This window comes from Gymnoscopelus microlampas (genome assembly GCF_963454915.1).
Source record: "Gymnoscopelus microlampas genome assembly, chromosome: 11".
In the NCBI taxonomy this organism is placed as follows: domain Eukaryota; kingdom Metazoa; phylum Chordata; class Actinopteri; order Myctophiformes; family Myctophidae; genus Gymnoscopelus; species Gymnoscopelus microlampas.
In genome coordinates this window covers 27,533,149-27,556,163 of record NC_139948.1, presented here as the reverse complement: position 1 = coordinate 27,556,163, position 23,015 = coordinate 27,533,149, and the positions used below count along the sequence as shown (strand labels likewise).

Here is a 23,015-nt window from a genome sequence, read left to right as displayed (position 1 = left end):
TCAAAATATCAACACATTTAGAAAATAGCCGATCTACAACTTGTAGACAACTCTGTAGATTGTAGACTACAAGCTCACAACGCCTCGCAATGCGAGGCCTTGTGAGCTTGTAGATCTGCTATTTTTACAATATGTATCTGTGGAACCGAGTCAAACTAAATGTAATGCCTCAACTCCTACAATTAGTGCTTATCAGGGAAGGTGGGGGGTCCCCAGTTCAAATATGATTATTTTGGGGGGGGTCACGGCCTGAAAAGGTTGAGAACCACTGCTCTGGGGACCAGTGTCTCAGTTCATGGAAAGATGCACCAGCTAGACATCTCACATACTGTAGGCTATTTGCTTTCCCACCATACCATAGTGCTTTCCTAAAGTTTCTATACATTTTCTTTTGAGTTCAAGGGTGGGCCTGCCCGAGATCGTTTTCCTGAACAGCAGGACACAGACGTGAATATCTTCACAATGATGTATTGGCATCAATTTATCCTCCAAGGGATGTCATTGTTGAATAATGTGCGGTTGAATCTATTCGTCCATAGGGTGTGTGTGTGTGTGTGTGTGTGTGTGTGTGTGTGTGTGTGTGTGTGTGTGTGTGTGTGTGTGTGTGTGTGTGTGTGTGTGTGTGTGTGTGTGTGTGTGTGTGTGTGTGTGTGCGTGTGCGCGTGCGTGCGTGCGTGCGTTATGTGCATGTTTGTGTATGGGTGTTTTGTTGCAGTATTATTTAAAATTGAAGGCCACAATTTGGTTATTGCCATGACAACAAAAGCCTCTCAGCAGCCGAGGGACTATCTGATGATGAAGTGAGGGGGCGAGTATCAGCCACCAACATGTCAATTTGTAGTCTGTCTGTCTTCCTGTCTCTCACAGTTTCACTAACTATTTTTGTTCTCTCTCTCTCTCGCTCTCTCTCTCTCTCTCTCTCTCTCTCTCTCTCTCTCTCTCTCTCTCTCTCTCTCTCTCTCGCTCTCTCTCGCTCTCTCTCTCTGTGTTTCTCATACACACACACAGGCCCAAACATACTGAAAAAAAGTTTACTGAACATCAAATAAAGTGTGTGCAGCATGAGAAAGCATGAAATTTGACTAATGTATTTATGCATGGAAATTCAAATGCATGCTGTTGTGTGTGCATATGTTATTTTGCGTGCAACTGTGTGTGCGCGTGTGTGTGTGTGTGTGCGTGTGTGTGTGTGTGTGTGTGTGTGTGTGTGTGTGTGTGTGTGTGTGTGTGTGTGTGTGTGTGTGTGTGTGTGTGTGTGTGTGCGTGTGTGTGTGTGTGTGTATTTTGAGTGCATGTTGTTTATTCACACATGACTATGAGTTGTGTGTATGTATACGTGGGCGAGTGTTTATTTGCACATACCCATGTAGACTGAATGTGTGTGTGTGTGTGTGTGTGTGTGTGTGTGTGTGTGTGTGTGTGTGTGTGTGTGTGTGTGTGTCTGTCTGCGTGTGTCTGTGTCTCATGTCTGTGTCTGTGTATCTGGAGATTAATCTTTTGCACAATAAATGTTATTTCTGACAAATTACCAATGCTCTAAACAATTCGGAGGTTGTGTGTACGGTCCCCTCTCCACTGTTGCAGGAAGTGGTCAAAGCAGAGGCTGACAGAGAGAAGTAGCAGACCATGTCAGTGGTTTGGAACATGTTTGCCTCTGAAATCTCCATTTATGCCTCGATGGAAGTTGAATCCATTTGTCTAGACTGCATTAGCTCCTCAGAGAGAGAGAGAGAGAGAGAGAGAGAGAGAAACAAAAGAAAGAAAGAGAGAGAAATCTCCTCACTGTACTGCACAGGTGAGATCTAGTGCATATCTGTCAAATTTATTTGACAACCTTTTCACATTGACTATTCTTTGGGAGCCAATAAAGTCTGCAGATAAATATAAATAAGCTTCTGTCCGAGCATAAATGGAGATTTCAGAAGTAAACATGTCATTGTTTGGAGCTCAGATAGTCTGCCAGTGGGACATAATAGCTAGGGGCCTATAGATTACGTCCTGTGTAAACAAATGCATGCAAACACACACACACACACACACACACACACACACACACACACACACACACACACACACACACACACACACACACACACACACACACACACACATATTTTGGCTACTCGCGCTTACACTTATTATGCGTACTTGCGTATAGTGCAGTGGGGCAAAACGGGGCAAAACACTAGCTTATGCTTATGATTACTATTTCTATGCATTATTATTGATGTATTATGATGCGTCCTTGCTTACTGTAAATTGCTCTGGATTAAGAGTGTCTGCTAAATGCCTAAACTGTAAACTGTATGTATGCTGATTTTGTCCACCAGTAGTGAAAGTAGGACTAATGTGGGGGGCGTTGAGCCATCCTAAATATAGACTAGTTTGTTTCCAGTCACCTCAGTTTATCATAATGCTGAAATCATTACAATAATTTTGGCATTAGTTTCAGAACCTGTATTACAAGTGGTGACAGTTGTTGTGGCGACAGTTTTTGAAGTTGAAGTTAAAAAAATAGTGCGAAGAATTGTATAAAAGAAAGAAAGAAAAAGAAGAAAAAGCTGAGACACTATGCTTCCTGTTCATGGCCCGTACATGGCCCCCTGACGTGGGTTTCTTGTTCTTCCTAGACACCACAGTTTCTTAAAGATGAATGTGAAAGTAGTATAGACTAACTATATGGTAACCATAGCTTGTGTGCAAATTAAGCTTTCTTACCTTATACTGGTCTATACACTTTTTAAATAGCTACATTTCTTGTAGGCAACAGTAAAACATAATACTGTATATTAAGTCATTGGGCATGTTGCAACTCAAAATACAGGCTTAATAGCACATTTTCATGATTACATTTTTCTAAAGGGTCTGCCCACTGTTGTGACAGAACAGAGGAGGAAAGTGGAAAAGGGAAGGGAGGAAAGAAGAAGAAGACAGGAAGGAGTGTGATGGTGGGAGGAGGGGAAAGGAGAAGACAGGAGTGTGTGATGGTGGAAGGAGGGGAAAGCAGTAGACAGGAGTATGGTGGTGGGAGGAGGGGGCGATGGTAACTAGTAGCAGCGCTCTGCTCTCAGCGCGCGGCCCGTTCAGGTGCGCTGCGCTGCGCTTTGACACGGAGGAGAAGTGAATATTTATGTATGTAGAAGAAGATACTCGTCGCATGAATGGATACTTCATTAACAGAATGCACGACGGACGCATTAGGAAAATCAAATTACCGGAACGGCAGGACAGCCAATTAAAGTTGGTCCAAGGTAGGCATGCGATACTCTACTTTAAGTTTCAGTAGTTAGTTCTGCATTCTGTACACTGTACAGGCTACTTTGAAATTCAAGAGTGTGGATTTTCTGAGTGAGTGTGTGTGTGCGTGCGCGTGCGTGTGCGTGTGTGTGTGTGTGTGTGTGTGCGTGTGCGTGCGTGTGTGTGTGTGTGTGTGGGGGGGCGGGGGTCTCAACTTTGAACTATAGCAATTTATAATGATTCATGATCTGACAGACTTTTGTCTTAAAGTTCTTATCATGACGAATGATAGTGGGGTTACGTTTTATGTTTGAGAGCCTGTGGAAATATAATGTAAAATGTGCAGCCTGCATATTCACATGGCATTGTCAACTTTCGCATTTCAGCAATTAAGCGTTGTGATATATATAAATTATAAAGCCCTTTGATTGATTGAATACTTTATTAGCAGTTTGGGGATAAAAGCACAGAAAAGTACAGTTCAACAATATACAAGGTCTGCTGCTAAGAGGATTTTAAACCCAAGAAAGCCTATGGCTTGTTTCCATTGGGATTGGGGTCCTTTGTACAATTCATCGAAACATTTAATGACAAATAGACACTACTATGCAAAACATCATATAAACAGTTTGAAAACGAAAACAAAAATATAGGCTACAGTACAGCCATATTATGCTGAATGATATGGCTTAATGATTGCAATTTTACCCAGGCTACTTCCTGATGAGAAATATGAGTCCAGATATGTCATTGCTGTGAACCACAGTGGTGGTAGTAGACCTATAGGCAGTTAGACAAGAGCCAAGCCGGCTGGGGCCTTATTGGTGCTTCTATATGCTTCAGCTATAATTTGTACTTGGCATTCTTCAGTTTAATTAGGCTACTTAGTGCGGTGAAACGACAACTTGTTTATGGCGTTTTGTGAACACACGGCGTATTGATTATGTTGTTAAATAGTATGAGCAATTGCTGATTCCTATAATTCTTATTATTATTCACATCACTGCTGCAGAAAGCTTGATACATGCCCTGTCTCCACCGACTTCATCCAGGCATGAGTAAATGATGTAGCTATCTACACATTGACTCTTGCGTTTCGTCTGTCTGCCATTGCAAATGGCAAAATTGTTAATTTAACTTATGGGTCAGTTTTTACACTGTCAGAGTTAATTGATCTGTCTTTTTTGCTGTGTTTGATTAGCCTTTTGTTGATACAGTATAGGCCTACCTCCTGACCTCCATAACCTATAGCTAATCTCTTTCAACAAGTCTCTCCCATCAGCACTTTCCATGAGTCATGTAAAATATGATAAACAAACAAAGGAAAGGCTCTGTCTGCCCACAGGCCTACCCGTATACCCCCCCACATACACCTAGTCACTTAGCACACGTACTGTTGGAGATGTGATGATTTTGATTTGTTGTGTCACATAAAAGCAGACACAGAGGACTTCTAGAATGTCATGCGAGGACATGTCGTCATTGTGGACAGACAGACAGACAGACAGACAGGATTGTGTCCCCAGCTGCCACCAATGAGCGCAGTATTCACTTTCATGGGACAGTGGAGTGGAGTCATAACAGCAGGATCTTATATTGATAAAGATGTGTCTTAAACCAGCATGTGTGAGAGGCTTTTCATTTGGATGAGAAAGAAGGGACAAAAGGAAATGGATGAGGCCCTGAGAGAGAGAGAGAGAGAGATGACAGAGATAGTTTGAGCAGGGCCCCCTCCCTTGTTCTGTACTCACACCGACACATGTACGCACGTGCGTGCACGGGCAGGCAGGCACACACACACACAGACACACACTCGCACGCACGCACAAATACACACGCACAAACACACACGCACAAACACACACAGACTCCCCCTTTTTCCCATAGATGAATTTGAGATTTGAGGGCTTGGGCATGACGTAAACCACATTGACGCGAACATCAGTCAAAACTACAGGGTTGTGAAAAGGGACAGGAGTGAAAATGGGGTGGGAAAAAAAGAATATAACAAATCAAAGAGGAGATTTGGTGACTAAGGAGGAGAAAGTGATGACAGACTGCATTTTGCTCAAAGTGCGGAAAAACAAAAAGGTTGACAAAGTAGGAGGACAACTTTTGCAGTAACAGACAGTGACAGTTTAAGAATGGCAAAAAGTCAGTTGATGATGTACCCATTATTACTATAATAGTAATAACTGAATTTGATCTTGTAATGAATGAGGTTGATATTCATTAACAACCTCTGTTCCTATTTAGCCAAAGCAATGGTCATTATTAGTCTGAATATACGGTCTGTCATTTCATGGCCTAGAGTTTGGCCTCCCGTCCATAAAATCCCCTTTTCTTCACTTTAATTAGATTAATGGTTTCAGTGGCATTTGTGTGCTGACTGAGACTCCATAGAGGGGAGATCACACAACATCACACAACAGCGGGTGAAGGAGGAACACGAGTAAGAGGAGTGAGAGACACACATCTGAAGTGCTGCAAGGCATTTTTCCCTCGTTGTGTACAGGCTTTGTAACTTTTATCCATTTATCCACCCAGTCAACCACACCACACCACAGCACTGCTCAGCTCAGCCTCCACTGAATCGGATCTGTATAAGCAGGACTGTATTTTCTGCACCCCTTCCCTTCTGCCTTCATCTTGTTCTCCACCCAATATTCTCTTCTCTACTGTTTCTAATCAATGTTCATTCTTTCCTCATTCTCCTCAGGTCCTTCTTGCAACACTTTTCTCATCTCATCTCATCTCATCTTTCGTGTGTGGCTCACAGAGGTTGGAGTCCCAATCTTTCTATCTATGAACTAACCATCCTTCATCCATTTCCCATTAGTCTCTCACCTTCACCCAGCCCATACTCTGTCTTCCTGTAGCCAAACTCTCTGCCCTGTCCTTTGCTCCTCTGTACTCTCCTTACTTCTAATTTCCTCTCCTCTCTTCCCTCACCTCCTTTCGTCCCTCCTCACTTCCCCTTTTCTTCGCCTCTCCTGTTTTGTCCTCTCCTCATCTGTCCTCTCCTCTCCTCCTTTGTCCTCTCCTCTCCTTCCTTGTCTTCTCCTCTATTCTCCCCCCTTCTCGTCTACCCCCCCCCCCTCCCCCCTCCACCATGTCTGTGTCAGTGAGGAACACTCCGCAGCGCAGGCGTTCCATGGGTCCTGTCTCGCCCAAACGCATCTACAGGAACCTCTCCGTGAGACTAAGGGGTGGAGACTCGTCAGTTGCCGGGGAAACGGACACGCCCAGACACCCGTCCAAGGCTGCAACAGCTGTAAGATATTTTGGTGTTTTTTCTTTTGGTCATGTTGAAAGGCTCACCTAGCAGTGTTTCACGTTGTACACTGACCCAGTCCCAGTCACTGTTTGTTTATTAAGCCATGGTAAGCTAATTGGCACTTGATTCGCCCCAGTTCACATTCATGTGTCTTAAATATTATTTTCTCTCTTTCTATATTGTCTGTTATCACCTTTTCCATATTCACCCAATGGCTCTCTCTCTCTCTCTGTCTCTCTGTCTCTCTGTCTCTCTGTCTCTCTGTCTCTCGCTCTCTCTCTCTCTCTCTCTCTCTCTCTCTGTCTCTCTCTCTCTCTCTCTCTCTCTCTCTCTCTCTCTCTCGTGTTAGTACAAGACCCTGTGGGAGGCAGTGGAAAATGAGGACACTTTGGCTGTGCAAAACTTGCTGTCCAGGGACCGTACAAACTGTGGAGGGGGAGGAGGCGCGTGGGAGAGAGGAGAGAAGAAAGAGAGGGACTGGGAAAGAGAGAGGGAGAAGGGGGTGAACAGGGTGAGCGATCAGGGCCTGGTCCCCTTGGACGTGGCTGCTCTCGCCCACAATTCTCCTCTGTTCCATGTGTTGACAAAGGCTGGAGCCCGACACAATCCTGTCTGTGAGTGCACTTAAAGTCTTCAAGTACTTTGTGAGCACTCATTTCCTAATACACAGGCAAATTCTGTAACCTCAATCTTTTTTTCATTTTAACCACTTTTTATTTTGGGCAATTTATTTATTTTTATTTTTAAAATAGCAGATCTACAAGCACACAATGCTTCACATTTTGACGCATTACCACAATGTGGCGCATTTTTGCTTTGAATACAGGCGTACCTTGAGATTTTCACTTGCCCTTTGGTGTACCTTGGGTATAAGTATAAAACACTGCTATAGAGTCTGAGGGTAAGAAAGCGATGGGGGAAGGCATTATCGATGAATCTTACTACCGTTTGACTATGCAAAAGTTAACAAAACTCAGATTAGGTTTAGTAAAATGTGATCCTAATGGGAGAGGATGGCTTTTAAAATGATGCAGAGAACCTTATCTCTTGGTATATAAAGCAACACAAATTCTGTTTCTCAATTGTTTTTACAATCTCTCTATTTGTTTTTCTGCACCTCCCCCTGTCTCTCTCTCCCTCCCTCCCTCTCTCTATCTTTCTCCAACACTCCCACGCTTTCTCCCTTCTCCTGTCCTTGCTTCAATCCCTGTCTCTTTCAATCCACCTCTCCCTCTCCTCTCCCCATCAGTATGTCGACCTACAGATTGGGCATTGAAGCTGGATGCTCTGGTGGAGCTGGCAGGCAAACGGGTGGACGAGAAGAAGGAGGAGTTACAGCAGAAAGCAGGGGCGGGGCCACACGCACAGGCTGACGCCCAGAGACAGCTCCGCCTTTGGACCCTCAGGCAGCAGCTGTACTGCAGGATGAGGGAGAACTTCCACAACACAGGTCAGAGGTCACGGTTCAGCTGTAGGGTCAGAAAAACATTTTTTAAACAGTGGTTTGGGACACCAGCTACGTCACAGGCCTGTTCCTTCGTATTCCCCACGGGCCAAGAATAAGCTAATGTTTTAACGAGACTTGTCTCAGGAGAATGTTTCAAGAACCCACTGGCTAGACTCATTAAGAGCAAAACTAGACAAAGGCAGTCTCAAATCGCGAAACCAGTGGTGATTAGATCGAGGACTAAGGGGCTGGGAAAGTTGATTTCTACTCAGCTCTCAAGGGGAACTTCCTTCCAGAGAAAATGTACAATGTGCATGAGCCCAAAGGGTTGAACATTCAGACATATTTATTTCAATATGACCACATATTCTCATACATTTTTATCGTTGTTTTGTGTATGTGTCTTCTTTTGATGCTCTGTCTATGTCCTTTCCCCGTTTCTCCAGATCTTCCTGGACCTCCCAGTCATGTATCCATCGTGGTGACCAGCACCTCTTCATTGTTTGTAGTGATCAGGGAGTCAGAAAGTGGCACCACAGGGCTAATCACCCGCTACAGAGGTGGGTGGATGAAAGAGGTTGTATGCATAATGGATGAATCAATGGGAAGGTGGGTGAATGAAAAGGTACAATATAAATTGCAGGGTGAATAAACAGGATGAATGGTAAGATGATGTGTGGATGAATGCATGGACTGATTGATAGATGGATGTGGGAAAATAATTATGATTTACTGGTATGAAACAATTGCTGTACAATACTTGTTGCCTTGTTAGAACTGCTTACGACTCTTTCACAGTCGTATTTGTCTGCCAAAGATAGATCACACCTAGGCACACTGAGTACCCGAAACAGTAAACATCTCTCCATCCCCGCTTCTCTCTGTGGGGTTTTGAGTAAAGCCAGGCAGTAATCTGTCAGTGGAATTGTCTCGTGTCTGCAGTGGAATGGAGTACCTCAGCCAGTTTCAAACGCGTCCTCGGCTCAGTCCAGGTTACAGACACCAAGACTCCAACATACAGCATCGCAGGACTTACAATGGTAAGACACACACACACACACACACACACACACACACACACACACACACACACACACACACACACACACACACACACACACACACACTTATACTTATCCCTTTCCCCATCATCTCCTGTTCTGAGCCATAACGTCCTGTAGGCAAATACTTAGCTATCTGGAATGCTTCATTTAACCAGATGAATTAGTAATGACTATGAGTGGTGTGTGTGTGATGTCTTTGCCCTGGAGTGGGCTTCTCATAAGGTTAATGTACATGATAATAATAATGTGTCGCTCTGATGCTTGCCCAAATAAAGGGAGTCCATTACTATGTGAGAGTGAGTGCCTACAATGTGAAGGGATGGGGCTCGTCCCAGAGCTCTACTCCAGCCAGTGCTGCCCCCTCCAGTGAGTATTGTGAATTTGCAGCCTTTGATAAATACCCTAAACTCTATTCTTTCTCACAATCTAATACAATTGCTTGCCCGACATCTGCGTTTTATGTTGAAGAAGTGGAATCCACCCATGGCTGGCTCAGAAGTACTGAATAAAAGGGATTCATTAAAAGAAAATGGGCGACTAACTACTGTCAAATAAAGCAGAAACAACAATGTAAAGAGAAAAAAAAAGAGATTTATTGTGCTAATATAAATGCAAAACAGAAACACTTATCAAAATATGACCATAGATTATGGCACACAGCTGCTGCTGCTGCTGCTGCTGCTGAATTATTACCATAGTTGACTAACACAATGAAGACAGACTGTGAAAAATGAGCCTGAGACATGACAGCGTGGCTTGAATGAGGAATCAAACTTACACAGTCGAAGCACATAGAAGGTTTCTCAGGCAGTTGCTCCTGTCTACTAATCACCATGGACCCATGGACCCAGCTCGCTCACTCTGGGCTTTCCTGAAAATTAGATCTTGACGTCGGAGTGATTTTCTCAGATTTTCTCAGATTAGTTTGATTAGATCAATAGACAAATTCAGTTTTAGCAGGGTTTATTTTATTTTAAATTTCTTGTTCTCTATTTTCTCTTTTCTCTTTTAGGCTGGAGGGAGTGCATTGGTGTGAAGACACAGATCAGGAAGCAGGAAGGCCTGATGCAAAAACTCCTAGAACAGACAAGAGAGCCTCATTACAAAGGATTCTGCATTGGTAATATCAACAGGTTTAAATGGTAGAAGCAGTAGTAGAAGTGGTAGTTGTAACAACACTGCTTATATTATTGAGTAGTATAACTTTGTTTTGTTTTTGCATTTCCACTGCTACTTGTGTGAGTACCAGACACTTTCAAATGCCAGTGTTGTGTACTTTGCTGTAATTGCTGACTTACCAGACACAAGCTGTAATGCAATATTTGAGATTGGAGCTTGAAAGCCAGCATGTTTAGGTATAGCTAAAACACCAAATAATCCCAATAAGTGAATCTGCATATCCTTTGCACTTTTGGTATTTTCTGTACTTTATTCCATTTTGTCTGTATTAGATTTTTTTTCCTATTGTATATTGACATCATTACAGAATATAAAATGTTCTATTTATTTGTGCTTTATTCTGTTTCTATTTTGTCTTTATTAGATGGATCATGCACCATTTGTGAATGTCCTAAAGAGAAAAAAGATATTCACCAATTCACACTCTCCTCTCCTCTCCTCTCCTCTCCTCTCCTCTCCTCTCCTCTGCAGAGAACTCTAAGCCCTTGAGCCCCACCAAGCGCCTGTCTGTGACCCGAAGCATCAAACAGCTGTTCCAGTCAGCTACTAAGTTTGTTCGTCTGCTGCAGAGGTAAAGACAAATCTGTCTTGCCTGTTCGGTTCCTCTGTTCCTGGTCTCTTGTTGTGGTGGGGGATTTAATAGTTATTTATATTCTCTAATTTAGACTTGACTTAAAAACATATTCTATTAATTTCAGTGGTACTCCAATTCCAATGGCACTTTTTTTTGTGATTAGATAGTGTGTGTGACAAGGCCAGGAAGGAGTGTGGTGGCGGGGGGCATATTCTGTATTACTGTATGTGACCTGTTGATTTGTTCTGCCTTTGTATTCACATGGTCTCTTTTTGGTATCTACTTGCTTAGGGGAGTGTACCTGGCAACAATATTCTACCACAAGGAAAACATCCTGTTAACAGCAGAGGACCAACTCCCATTAGTGGAGATCCAGTGCTGCTCCACCTCCATCACCCAGGACTTCCTATGGTTTGCCAAGGTGAACTGTCAGTAGCTCTGATGTTGCCAATATATGCAGTTAGGGTTTTCTTTCTACCCCCCCCCTTTTAATACATTGTTTTCTCCCCAATTTTAGTTGTAGTGCCAATTCCTCAATGGATTACATGATTACATTACATAATCCCTGTCACCGCACAGACAATCGCATGTGATGTCTCCTCCAATACACATTTAGGGCCCTATTTAGATCTATGGCACACATAACGCAGGGATCAAATTGTGTCGCCGGTGTTCCCCCACCAATATTGAGAGGTAGGTGCGTTATCTGGGCGTTAAGGTTGGCACTCTGAATTCAGAGGTTAAGCCTCTGAATTAGTCACGGGTGTGTTTTGGGTGCCCTATTTCAGATAGAAATCATTGCTATTGACTGGTTGTTCAACCCGCCTCGCCATCTCTTTAATAAACAGAAAATACATTTTCAGGTGAGTTGCCAATTTCATTCAATCAAGAGAAAGTACCCATTTATCAGCTTCAGTTTGATAGTGTTCCAGTTTAAAATGTGTCTGCTCATTTCTTTGTGTCATTACTTCCAATTTCACTTGTTTATCCTGCATCCTATGAGGTTTCTCTCCTGATTGGATAAAATTGGTGTCCTGACCTGAAATGTATTTTATTGTTTACTAAAAAGAGCCGGAGAGAGAGTGAGACCCCCGTTACTGAACAAACACACACATAAATCATTGCTATGAAAATATAGACCCATTTAACACTTTATTTGATTGAATTTGAAAAGAAAATCACTTACTGCATCGTTAAACCACCAATTAAAGCATGACAAAGCTGATGCATCCTTGTGTCAGAGCTCTATGGATATTTACGACAGTAAGTGTTAACTGCTGTCCATTGAGCAGAGACGGATAAAAAAAGCCAGGACGCAATGGGTTCACAACCTTCTTACAGACTGAGATGTATCTGAAGATATTATATCAGTAATAAAGTGTAGGCTGCTACTAATTGAAATACATTTCTATCCCTTTCTCTCTCCCTCCCTCTCTCAACCCACATAATTGCAACATTGAGGGTTTGGGCCCAGCTCAAGTCCTGTCACCCTCCCGCTGTTTCCTGTCTCACTCTCTCTTGTACACAGTAAAATCTTACTGAAAGTGTAAACAGTTTACCTGAGTATTATCTAATGGTAAAATGTTGGTACCTTTAATCTCTCCATTTACCTCTGTGTTGTAGCTGTCATGTGCGTGGCAGCAGGTTCCTTGGCTCCAACAGGCCCTCTCCTCTGCTCACTCCTCCCCCTCATCCCTCCTTCAGAATAGACACAACATCCTGAGAGCTGTCGCCCAGCTGCAGGTAGGACATTAAGCAGCTTATTGCTCATGTTACAAAAAAAGGTTAAACTGCAGTTAATTACCATTTTTAATCATCTTCTCTTCTTATTCCTGCTCTTCCATCGTCGCTTTAGTTTACTCTCATGCATGTTACTCTATCTCCATTCTCTTCTGTTCGATTATTTCATTGCTGCTGTCTTCCAATTCATCTTCCTCTCCACTTTCTGTCTCTCCAGTCGTCCCTTGGGACTGTGGATCTGGGCCAGGTTTACTATGAACCCCTGAAGGACAGGCAGGGCAATGTCTTGCTTGTTACTGTCAAGGACTTCCCAAACCCTCCAAGGTTAGTGTTAAAAAGCATCATTATATAATACAGTCATGAAATATGATTGTAATATTAGGCTACGATAACTTACAAATATGAATAATATACCGTAAGTACAATATAGAGGTTGTATACTAGTTGACCGTGAAGGAAAGCCAGCAGTGAGTGTGTTGCCTGCTGCTGCTGGTCATTAAAAGCCAGTAACGCTTCGAACCCACCAAAAAAGCATCCACACACACGCTTTTTGCGTGTGCAGGTTTGTGCGTGACTGTTCCAGCCAAACTTGGCCACAGCAGGATGTCTGGTCAATGCATTTCAATGAGAATGCGCGCACTTATGCTTGTGTGCCTGGTGGATGTCAAGCAAAAGGCATATTGGGAGTGCTTCATAAAAACATTTTTTTTAAACAAAAAATTGTGTAACGAACTGGATTTGAATCTAAATCTCCCACATGGGATCCCAAACCACTGCCAGTCCATTGGGAAACCTTCCTGGTTAAACATTTTTGTTTAATACTGTAGGTCTCGGGCAGAGATAAGACAATTAGTACTACTAGTGCAGTACCTGCTGTTGGCGGGTACTATCTATTTACGTCTACGGTGACGTTAGTACAGGCCCTGATGTTTTGTGCTTTTTACATATGCATGTTTTGCTTCCAAATGAATGTTCTGCCTTGTGCTTTCAGCCTTCCTGACCCTCCACTCCACTGGGTGCCCCTGACACGTCTGGAAAAGAACCGTGGTAGAACCCCTCTGCTACCAGAGCCAACAGCCATGGACACACTCACAGAGCAGCTCAAGGTTAATTTGTGTTTGTTTTTTAGTGTGTGTCTGCACGAGAGAGAGAGAGAGAGAGAGAGAGAGAGAGAGAGAGAGAGCACTCTTACTGAGCACTTAATGATTGTAGAAATGTATTGAGAACTGTGTAGACTCTATGTACTTGTTTGTAGAACTTCTCCTCTCTGCTCTATGCAACACAAAATAATCCCACAAAGAATCTGAATTCAATCAGCAAGGCCAAATAAAACGAGACAAAGAAACCAAACCACAGTGGAAGAAAACAACTAATGAAACAATCTCTCTCACAACCCTCCTCCCCTCATTCTCTCTCTCCAGGAGAAGTTGTCCTTCCACAGACACAGTATTCAGTGGGCCCAGCCAGGCCTGTACGTGGGCATCCTGAAGCTGTGCAGTTCTGTTGAACAGATCAGGGTTCTGGTACCACAGAGGCTGCCAAACCTGCTCTGCCACACACGAGTCCGCCATAACCCTCATGTGTCCAGGTAATGCCTCTAAAGCTGCAACGTCCCAATGCAGTCCATCAGGAGTAAGCTAATTTTGTGGGGTTTAAGATTGAATATACCTTGCTGCATGCTTATGCCCCGCACTAGTTATTGTAAAGATTTCATAGTCTAAGGAATGTTCCGTCTTCCTGATTGTTGTGGCTACCGTCTCCTTGTGTGATAGGGAAGAATGGACGTGGCTACAGAGCCACGTTTTCAGCACAGTGGCCGGTGGCAGCGCTCAGAACCTGTTAAGTGGCGAGGACGAGAGCCTGATGGAGAGCAGCGGGCTTGGAGAGTTTGGTAGATCCCTGAGGGCAGCAGTCACTCTGCTTCTGACGAAGCTCAACATCCCCCTCTACAGGGTAAACATGGTTTCACTCCATTACCTCAAATCAGCCCACTGTACTGATTGTTGAATTTATCTTCCAACATTAATGATGCTACAAACAGCAATAAATGATTCATAAATAATGCTACTACTACAATTACTGTTTGTGAAACACAAGATCTGCATTTTATTTCATGATTACAATGCAGTGTGTTCTTGTTGCAGGCATATCAGTATGGGGTGTATACCCGGGAGCTCCTGCAGTTTGGAGACAAAGTATCTATGCTGCTCCTGCTGCCTCCTAGTGAGGACTTCAGCTCCAGTTACTGGCCTCTGGTGGGGACTAAGGAGCCTGGCCTCACCATGCCCTTGCAGGTCTTTGAGCTGGGTAAGTACAGGAGCTCACGGATTCCTGTGTTTCAAAGAACAACATGATTTTAGTTTAGATAAATAAATTATAAAGACACCAATTGTGTAAGTTCTAGAAAACATGGCACCGTACAATCCACTTGTACCAATGATACTTTAAGTGGGACAATACATAAACATATTACTATATTATTACTGTAGTCTGTAACTTTCTTTTTTCCTCAGTTTCTCTTGGGGATTAGTAGACCAGTAAACCACAGTGGTAATCATTGGAGAGGTCTCGCCTGTATCTTGCATCCGTGTTGCATCAGTGCTAGAGAGGACTTTGCAAACTGCACATATGCTACTTTTGCAGAGCAACTCCAAGTACCTGAGGGTGGACAATTAGAACAGCAGTGCAGGACAGTGAGGACACAGAAAAAAATCTGGAACAACTAAAGCGGCTATATCTCTAAATAAGTGTTCAGCAAACTGGGGCTCACATGACAGAAGAGCAGCCTATATGCATACATTTAGGGTAAACTTCTCCTCAGATTATTCCTTAAATCTAAAACTATGCCCAAACTGTTACATAACCTTTGAAGTTTAAGATACTGGGTTAGACGGTTTGTATGAATGAAAACTGTCATGTTACAATTACAATTTTGCTTTAAAAAAAATTAAAACCTTTTGCTGTTTTTAAAATATTTGTTTGTCTCTTCCCTTGACCTCGACTCAACCCAGTTCACTTCTGGACGTATGAGCGAGACTTCCTGTACCAGTATTGCCAGGCTTGGGTAAGGCTGGAACTGGACACCCATCTAGCCCAGCAGGCTCTGAGAGAGGCCTTGGACACCAAAGAGGTACAGGAGTCTCGGGAACGTCTGGGCCACATCACTCAGCTGTCACAGGTAAAAATCTATTTTTTGGGATAAAGGCAAACCATCCTGAAGCGCTGAATGCATAGTGGATTGGAGTAACTGTGGCACAGTGGTAAAATGGGTTGGATTAGGCTGAATAAACGTATTGTGAGTGGGTGTGTTGCAGGTGGACTCAATCATGGCCAATCAAATAGTCAAATCTACAGCACTTCAAACAGCCGCCATGAGCAGATGATGTGAAATTACACAAATAGTGTTCCTTGTTGACACCAAAATTCCAGTGTGCTGCTGATTTGTAATTGACATACCCCATAACTACACCCCCCACCTACAACATCCTAAACCTCTTCTCCCACTGGCGCACGACAAGCCCCAAAAATACCAAACTCAAGCAGGCTAGAATAAATGTGCCCATCCGTTGCGTGTCTCATGCTAGTAAGGTTTTTCAACTGCCCCAACTTTGGGCCATTGTACATTTATATTACATTTCAGTGAAGCAAATGTGAATGTTAATATACCATGTCCACATGTTGTTCTCAATATAGACTGTATATGATTTGTCATGTTTGGGTACAGCTTCAAATATGTTTGGTAGGAGTGTCTGGAAAATCACCATGGTCCTGTTTTTCATCAAACTCTAGCACACTCTACACTCAGTTTAGATCCTGCTGTTCATACATGCACCATAACCATCCCATTACATTTGAACTTGTTCCTGTAGCGTCTTGACGCAGTGTGGCGAGATTCCCGCTGGATCATGGACTGTCTGCAGTGTGTTCGGTCCAGGCAGTGGGTGGGGGCGGTGCCCCTGGGCCTGGTGATGGGAGGAGACCCTCCTCCACCTCCTGACACAGAGGAAGAGGAGGGGAGTCTGACTGCCAGACTGACTTGGCCACATCGGCTACAAGCACAGAGAACTGTCGCAGGTATGATATTAAGGATTATGACGATCCTAATATGAAAATAAATCTCCTTGTCTACTCTCACAAGACCTATTCAAGGTTATGTTAAACATTCTGCAGCAGAGAACTGTGAAGACATAGAAGTCTGAAAAAAAGATCTTAACTTATTTGAACGTCTTTCCCTTTCAGAGACCTTAGTCAGCATGAGCCCTGCAAATGTTGTCAGTGTTGAGGTCTCCACTCCAGCAGGAGGCCTGTTGGTCGTTCAGGAAGAGGCTGCTATGGTTTTAATGGAGGGTGTGGCTAAGGGGGGGTACCCCGTTGATGTCAACGCCCAATCAACCATGGACCTGACCACCATTGGTCAATCGGAATTAGGATGCGAAAGCGCTTTAATTCAGTCGGTAATAGAACCCGCTGTCGTCAGCCAATCGGATGTGGGATATGATGCTTTGGTGGAAGCAGAGCCCTACAGCGTGGAGACCGATATTCCACCCAGTATTAGTGAGGTGATCGAACCCATGGAGATGGCAGAACTGGTGCATATCTTGCCCACACTAAGTCGCATAGATGAAGAGAGTCTTCCGAGTGACCCAGCGACACCATCTGTTCTGGAAATGCTTGAGAGCTTTGGGCTGGGGATTGGTGAAAGCCCTGCATTGTTTGATTTGGAAAGCTCAGAGTTGACAAACGAAGCCGAGAGTCTCTCACACTCGGACATCTGTCCCAGTGACAGCAACAGTGGGACAGCAGAACTTGGTTGGGAAGAGGCGGTCTGTGAGACCACAGTTTTGCCGGGTCAAGACACGTCTGCTGTGAGATGGGATTCACCCCCACAGGAAGCAGCGATGATGCCGCTTCCCAACAAGGGGAACTTTATTCCATTGAGGAGCCAAGTGGAGTGGGACAGCTCCTCTTACACGTCCTGATGATGTATTTTACGAGCCTGGATAACTTGCCAAACTTTTCAGCACAGCATGGTGACTTCAGGCACACATCCTGACCACTAAATCCCTGATGTTGCCTCTGAGCCTACAGGGAAGGACATTTTATTTTTCTAGATGGTGCTGCAGTTTGCTCACACAAACAGATTTTTGGGTCATTGTAAGCATTAAGGATACATCTTCATCAACATCCTTATTCTACAACACACAAAGGGCCCTATTTTGTGCGGCGTCTTATGCCTTATGACTAATCATATTAGGCATGTTTTATTATTTTGAAAAACATTTTAAAATAGGAAAAATAGCCGATATACAGCGACTTGTTAAAATGTTATTCAAAGTAATAAAACATGCCTTATAAGATTAGTCATAAGGCAGCATGCATGAAAATCTGTTCGTATACTGCAATAAGGATATCAGTTTTGTCTGTATACAATAAGCCAGACATCCTTTACTTTCATTTTCAGTGGTACTTTTGGCTCTTGTAATCTCAAAGGAATTTCTTCAAGTTTCATCAGCATTTTGACTCTAAACTCCAGTTACTTGGCTATTCTGAATATTACAGACTGGATATAAGCTTTTCATAACACCATATAACTGAAACACTGAAAATTACCCCTCAACAACCTACTATAGGGCAAACTCAAGATCACAGCCTATTTTAGACACAGACAATACTGTACCTACAGTACCAATAACTGTCTGTATTAACTTCTACCTATCTCTTACTATAGTTACATCTATTCTGTGATATAGGATTCAGTGCATTAGATAATCTGATGGGAACAATTACAAGTTGATATAGAGAGTAGGAGGTTTAATTACTTTAATTACAATTAAAATTTGAGATGAAGCCACTACAGTGTAAGGCTAAAGTGAAGAATGCCACTCATCGCCTGCAGGACTGAAGATATTGATATCATATATATATATATATATATATATGTATATATATATATATATATATATATATATATATATATATATACACACACACTCTGAAACAATAGCAATATAATACTATTATAATGCTGTTAATTCAATGGTCTATATTAGTAGTATATATTGTATGTAGGGGTGGTGGCAGGGATGGGGTGAGATTTAACAAATTACACTTAAGTGGATATTTGAAAACAGGTCAAAAACTTTGTTCAACTGATAATTTGTATCATCATTTTTCTTATTGGGTGCAGGTTAATAGACAGAGGCTACAACCTTGGAAGTGTCATCTGATTTTGAAATTCTATAATCCAGGACCAAAAAATATTTTAAATGGAACGGATAAAATGGATAAGAAAACTAGTTTTAACAAGTTTTAGCTCCTACCCACATCAATGCTCTCGTGATTATTCATGACTTAAAAACATTACAATTCAGCAATTTTAAGTGTCTTGATTGTCATGATAGAATTATTTCAAGATAATGTTAAGTGTTAGCCTATTTTTTGGTTCAAACAAAAGGTTTTTCTTTAAAAAGTTAAAGCTCTATAGGCTATTCTGATAGTAATCATTGCTATAGTGTGTTTGTTCAATAATATTTTCAGCGGGGTTGCCAATTTTAGCTAATCAAGAGAGATTACCCATTTGTCAGCTTCAATTTATAGTGTTCCAGTTCCAATTTTGTCTGCTCAGTTCTTTGTCATCAATTCCCAATTAACATGTTGTACCCTCTCCTGATTGGATAAAATTGTTATCCCGACATGAAAATGCATTTTCTTTCTATTTACTAAAGACTAGAGTTGGGGGGACAGGGACCCCTGTTAGTGAACAAACACTCTATAGCAGTGTTTCTCAGCCTGTGGGTCGGGACCCCCAGTGGGGTCCCCACATGATTTTGGGGGGGTCCTCAGATGACAGTAAAGTGACAATTTAAGGATTTTTAAGACCTTTTTAATAACTCATTTTTTTTTAATGAAATGGAAAAAAGACCATTGCTGCATCAGAAGTAATCAACTAACTATACTAAAATTGTGAAAATAGCAGATCTACTGTACAAGCTCACTGAGCTTGTAGATCTGCCATTTCACAATATTTATCTGTGGAACCGAGTCAAACTAAATGTAATGGCTCAACTCCTACAATTCCAAGTGCTTGTCAGGGTGAGAGGGGTCCCCAAATATGATTATTTTGGGGGCTGCCCAGTTCTAATATGATTATTTAGGGGGCCCCCAGTTCTAATATGATTATTTAGGGGGGTCCCCTGTTCAAATATGATTATTTTGGGGGGTCACAGCTTGAAAAGGTTGAGAACCACTGCTCTACAGCATAAATGATTGCTATCAGAATATAGAGCTCAACACGTATTTTAACGAAAAATATCACTGTACCTTTAATAGGTAAGGTTTGTTTTATGCTTTAAATAAATGTTTAACTTGGAACTGTGTTAATATATTGTTGTTTTATGAAAGATGATGCAAAAACTAGGCTATATTTCAAGAATCGATTCATGAAATACGCTGACGCCCAAAATAAGTGGTGGAAAAAGTACTCAAATGTTTTACTTATAAGTAAAAGTATCAATACTGCAATGTAGAAATACTCTGTTTACAAGTAAAAGTCCGGAATTAAAAATGTACTTGAGTAAAAGAAAAGTACAAACGTATTGGCATCAAAAAATACCAAAAGTAAAGGCTACTCTTTAAGCATGTCCCATTTCACAAGTTTTCCCCAAAAAACTTTTGAAAATAGCAAATCTACAAGCTCACAATGCATTGCATCGTGACGCATTGTGAGCTTGTAGATCGGCTATTTTCAAATGGCCGAAATATATATAGGCCTGAAGTGATTACTGTATGTGTTTGTAGCCTAATAATGATCAAAATCTACAAAGTAACTAGTAACTAAAGTTTTTCAAATAATTGTAGTGAAGCAAAAGTAGTAGAAGTAAAAGCATTGAAAATTGGAAATACTCAAGAAAAGTAAAACTACCACAAAATTGTACTTAAGTACAGTACCTGAGTAAATGTAATTAGTTACTTTCCACCACTGCCCAAAATTGTCCGCGTCCGCACATACCACATACACACATCTCTCCTCATTTGACATCATGGGCTGCAGCAGCACCAGGAATGCCGTTCGCAGCTTGGTTGAAAGCAAATGAAAGAATCTATTTCGCAATACTGGAGAGAACAGAGCTTGTATCTAGAATAATGGTAAATATTTAACATATCTACGGAATCTTTGTCCTGTGATATAGGCTAGAGATTATCATTTACCGATACGGTACACAACGTAGCTATAGTTTGTGACTTCGCTGTGTCCTCTCGTGAGCTCGCTGGAGGATGGCGTCACTGGAATGTGCAGCGTCAGCTGAAGGTACGAACGCTGTCAATGGGACTCCGATGGTCCATAGTCATAGGACAATGTGGTCTGCTATCTATTGTTTTATTATATATATATATATATATATATATATATATATATATATATATATATATATATATATATATATATATATATATATATATACATACATATATACACATATATATATATATATATACATATATACACATATATATATATATACACACATATATACACATATACATATATACATACACACACGTGTATATATATATATATATATATATATATATATATATATCCTAAAATGGCCAATGGTCTAGAAATAATAAAATGATGAGGAAATAAATTGATACATACAGTTTTACAGTATTTGCTGGAAATAACAGCGCTGTTGGTGTTGATAATAAATTGTTTCACTGTGATGCCACAGACTCTGAGGTGCCTGTAGAGTCCAGTACTGGTGGTGACCTAAGAATTGTTCTGGTGGGGAAGACGGGCGCTGGCAGAAGCTCCTCCGGCAACAGCATCATGGGATGGAAGCCCTTCCGGGTCGCACTGTCGCCGTGTTCTGCCACCACTCAGTGCGAGAGGCAGACTAGGGAGGTCAATGGGCGAAGCATTGCCATAATCGACACCCCAGGGTTCTTCAACACGTGCGTCTCTCCCCAGGCGGTGACAGCGGAGGTGGGTCGGTGTGTGTCACTGGCCTCTCCGGGACCCCACGCATTTTTGCTGACCATCCAACTAGGCAGATTCACCCAGGAGGAAAGGGACACCTTGCAGTGGATCAAGGCCACATTTGGGCCTGAAGCAACCAGGTTCACCATGGTGCTGTTCACATGGGGAGACCAGCTGCAGGGGAAGAGCATCGAAGACTTCCTGAAGGAGAGCGATGAGCTGTCGGCTCTCGTCGACAGCTGCCAAGGGGGGTACCACGTCTTTGACAACAGCGGTGAATGCGGGGGACAGGACGGGTCGCCGAAATGCTCACCGCAGCCGCAGGTCATGCAGCTGCTGGAAAAGGTAGAAAAGATGGTGGCAGAGAACGGAGGCAGTTGCTATAGCAACGAGATGTTTGAGGAAGCAGAGAGAGCCATCAGAGAGGCACGGGAAGCAATTCTGGCAGCAAGAGGTGACATGCCCACATGGCGAGAGGCGGAGGAGGTAGAAGACAAGGGCACCGAGAGGAGAAAAAGGAGGGAAGAGGAAGAGAGAAGGGAGATAGAGGTTGCTAGGAAGACTGAGGAGAAACTGTTCTGGTGTGAGCTGATGACTGCACTTGGCAGAGGGGCTGCAGAGGGGGCAGGGATCATGGGTAAAGACAAAGGGAAGGGGAAGGTAGTATTGAAGAAGGCGAAGGTAGTGCAGAAGGCAGCAGCTTTGGCCACGAGTCCTATGACAGTCAGTTCAGCTGCCAAAGTGGTGAGTGGTGCAGTCAGAGAAGGAAGTAAAGTGTTGTACAAACACCGCAAAAGCCTACTCCACTGAGACATGGACTTTAGAGCAAGGTTTGTGTGACTGCACTCACTATAGTGTTAAATCAGGGAGTAGATGGCATTAAGCTGGGGCCTATGGTCTTTTATAAGTCACTAACATTTATTGGTGGTGTGTAAAGTGAAGATAGCTGATAATTCCCTCACTGTGTTATTTGTATGGAATACATCATACATTAGCCTGATCCCATGATACTAACCTGTGTGAGACAATGACATGGTTTGCTTAATTACAGTATGAAGACAACAAATACATCTGTCAGTGATTAATGACTTAACTGTATCTCTGATGTTATACTGTTATAGAGGTGTGTGTGTGTGTGTGCGTGCGCGCAGTGCACAGTACTGCGTGTAGTCTTTCTTAGCGTGTTGCAACCGAGGCAGCGGAAGCTAATGGGGGTCCGAATAAAGAATAGATTTAACAATTAAGTTAATCAACGCCACGCAATAAAATTCATTGTCCATGTTAATAAAAGCTATATATTTCAGAATATGTACCATACTTGTAAAGGTGCGCCAGAAATCTCTGTCTACAACATATCAAGATGTTGAATATAATTATATAACATGCCATTAAAGATTTACTTACATGTAGAAGTGGGGTATGAAGTGAACAATAAAGGTTTGTGTAAACAATTGTTTTACTGTATCTCTGCAGAGTTTATCTCAAATCTTTGGTTTTATCTATGACATCACAAATTG

At 42.4% G+C, this 23,015-nt stretch overlaps 2 protein-coding genes across 4 annotated transcripts; both read left to right on the top strand.

Moving 5' to 3' along the window:
• Positions 1 to 3,027: 3,027 nt before the first annotated feature.
• LOC311055266 (ankyrin repeat and fibronectin type-III domain-containing protein 1) lies at positions 3,028 to 18,454 on the top strand. Of its 3 annotated transcripts, XM_084071393.1 has the most exons (20): positions 3,028 to 3,251; positions 5,957 to 6,018; positions 6,363 to 6,511; positions 6,864 to 7,128; positions 7,764 to 7,964; positions 8,408 to 8,521; positions 8,904 to 9,001; positions 9,301 to 9,391; positions 10,038 to 10,145; positions 10,676 to 10,775; positions 11,070 to 11,199; positions 12,402 to 12,521; positions 12,736 to 12,842; positions 13,510 to 13,624; positions 13,940 to 14,106; positions 14,291 to 14,471; positions 14,663 to 14,825; positions 15,530 to 15,696; positions 16,388 to 16,592; positions 16,758 to 18,454. In XM_084071393.1, the coding sequence occupies exons 3-20, from the start codon at positions 6,392 to 6,394 to the stop codon at positions 17,495 to 17,497; spliced, it is 3,192 nt and encodes a 1,063-aa protein (XP_083927519.1). In that variant the 5' UTR covers positions 3,028 to 3,251; positions 5,957 to 6,018; positions 6,363 to 6,391; the 3' UTR covers positions 17,498 to 18,454. The 3 variants fall into 3 exon arrangements, with proteins under 3 accessions (XP_083927519.1, XP_083927517.1, XP_083927518.1); XM_084071391.1 differs by lacking the exon at positions 5,957 to 6,018; XM_084071392.1 differs by having other exon boundaries at positions 5,957 to 6,511.
• Positions 18,455 to 20,792: 2,338 nt separating this feature from the next.
• Positions 20,793 to 22,948, top strand: LOC311054692 (GTPase IMAP family member 7; the record flags this gene model as incomplete). Its single annotated transcript, XM_084070696.1, has 2 exons — positions 20,793 to 20,826; positions 21,251 to 22,948. The coding sequence occupies 2 exons, from the start codon at positions 20,793 to 20,795 to the stop codon at positions 22,306 to 22,308; spliced, it is 1,092 nt and encodes a 363-aa protein (XP_083926822.1). The 3' UTR covers positions 22,309 to 22,948.
• Between the last annotated feature and the right edge of the window lie 67 nt (positions 22,949 to 23,015).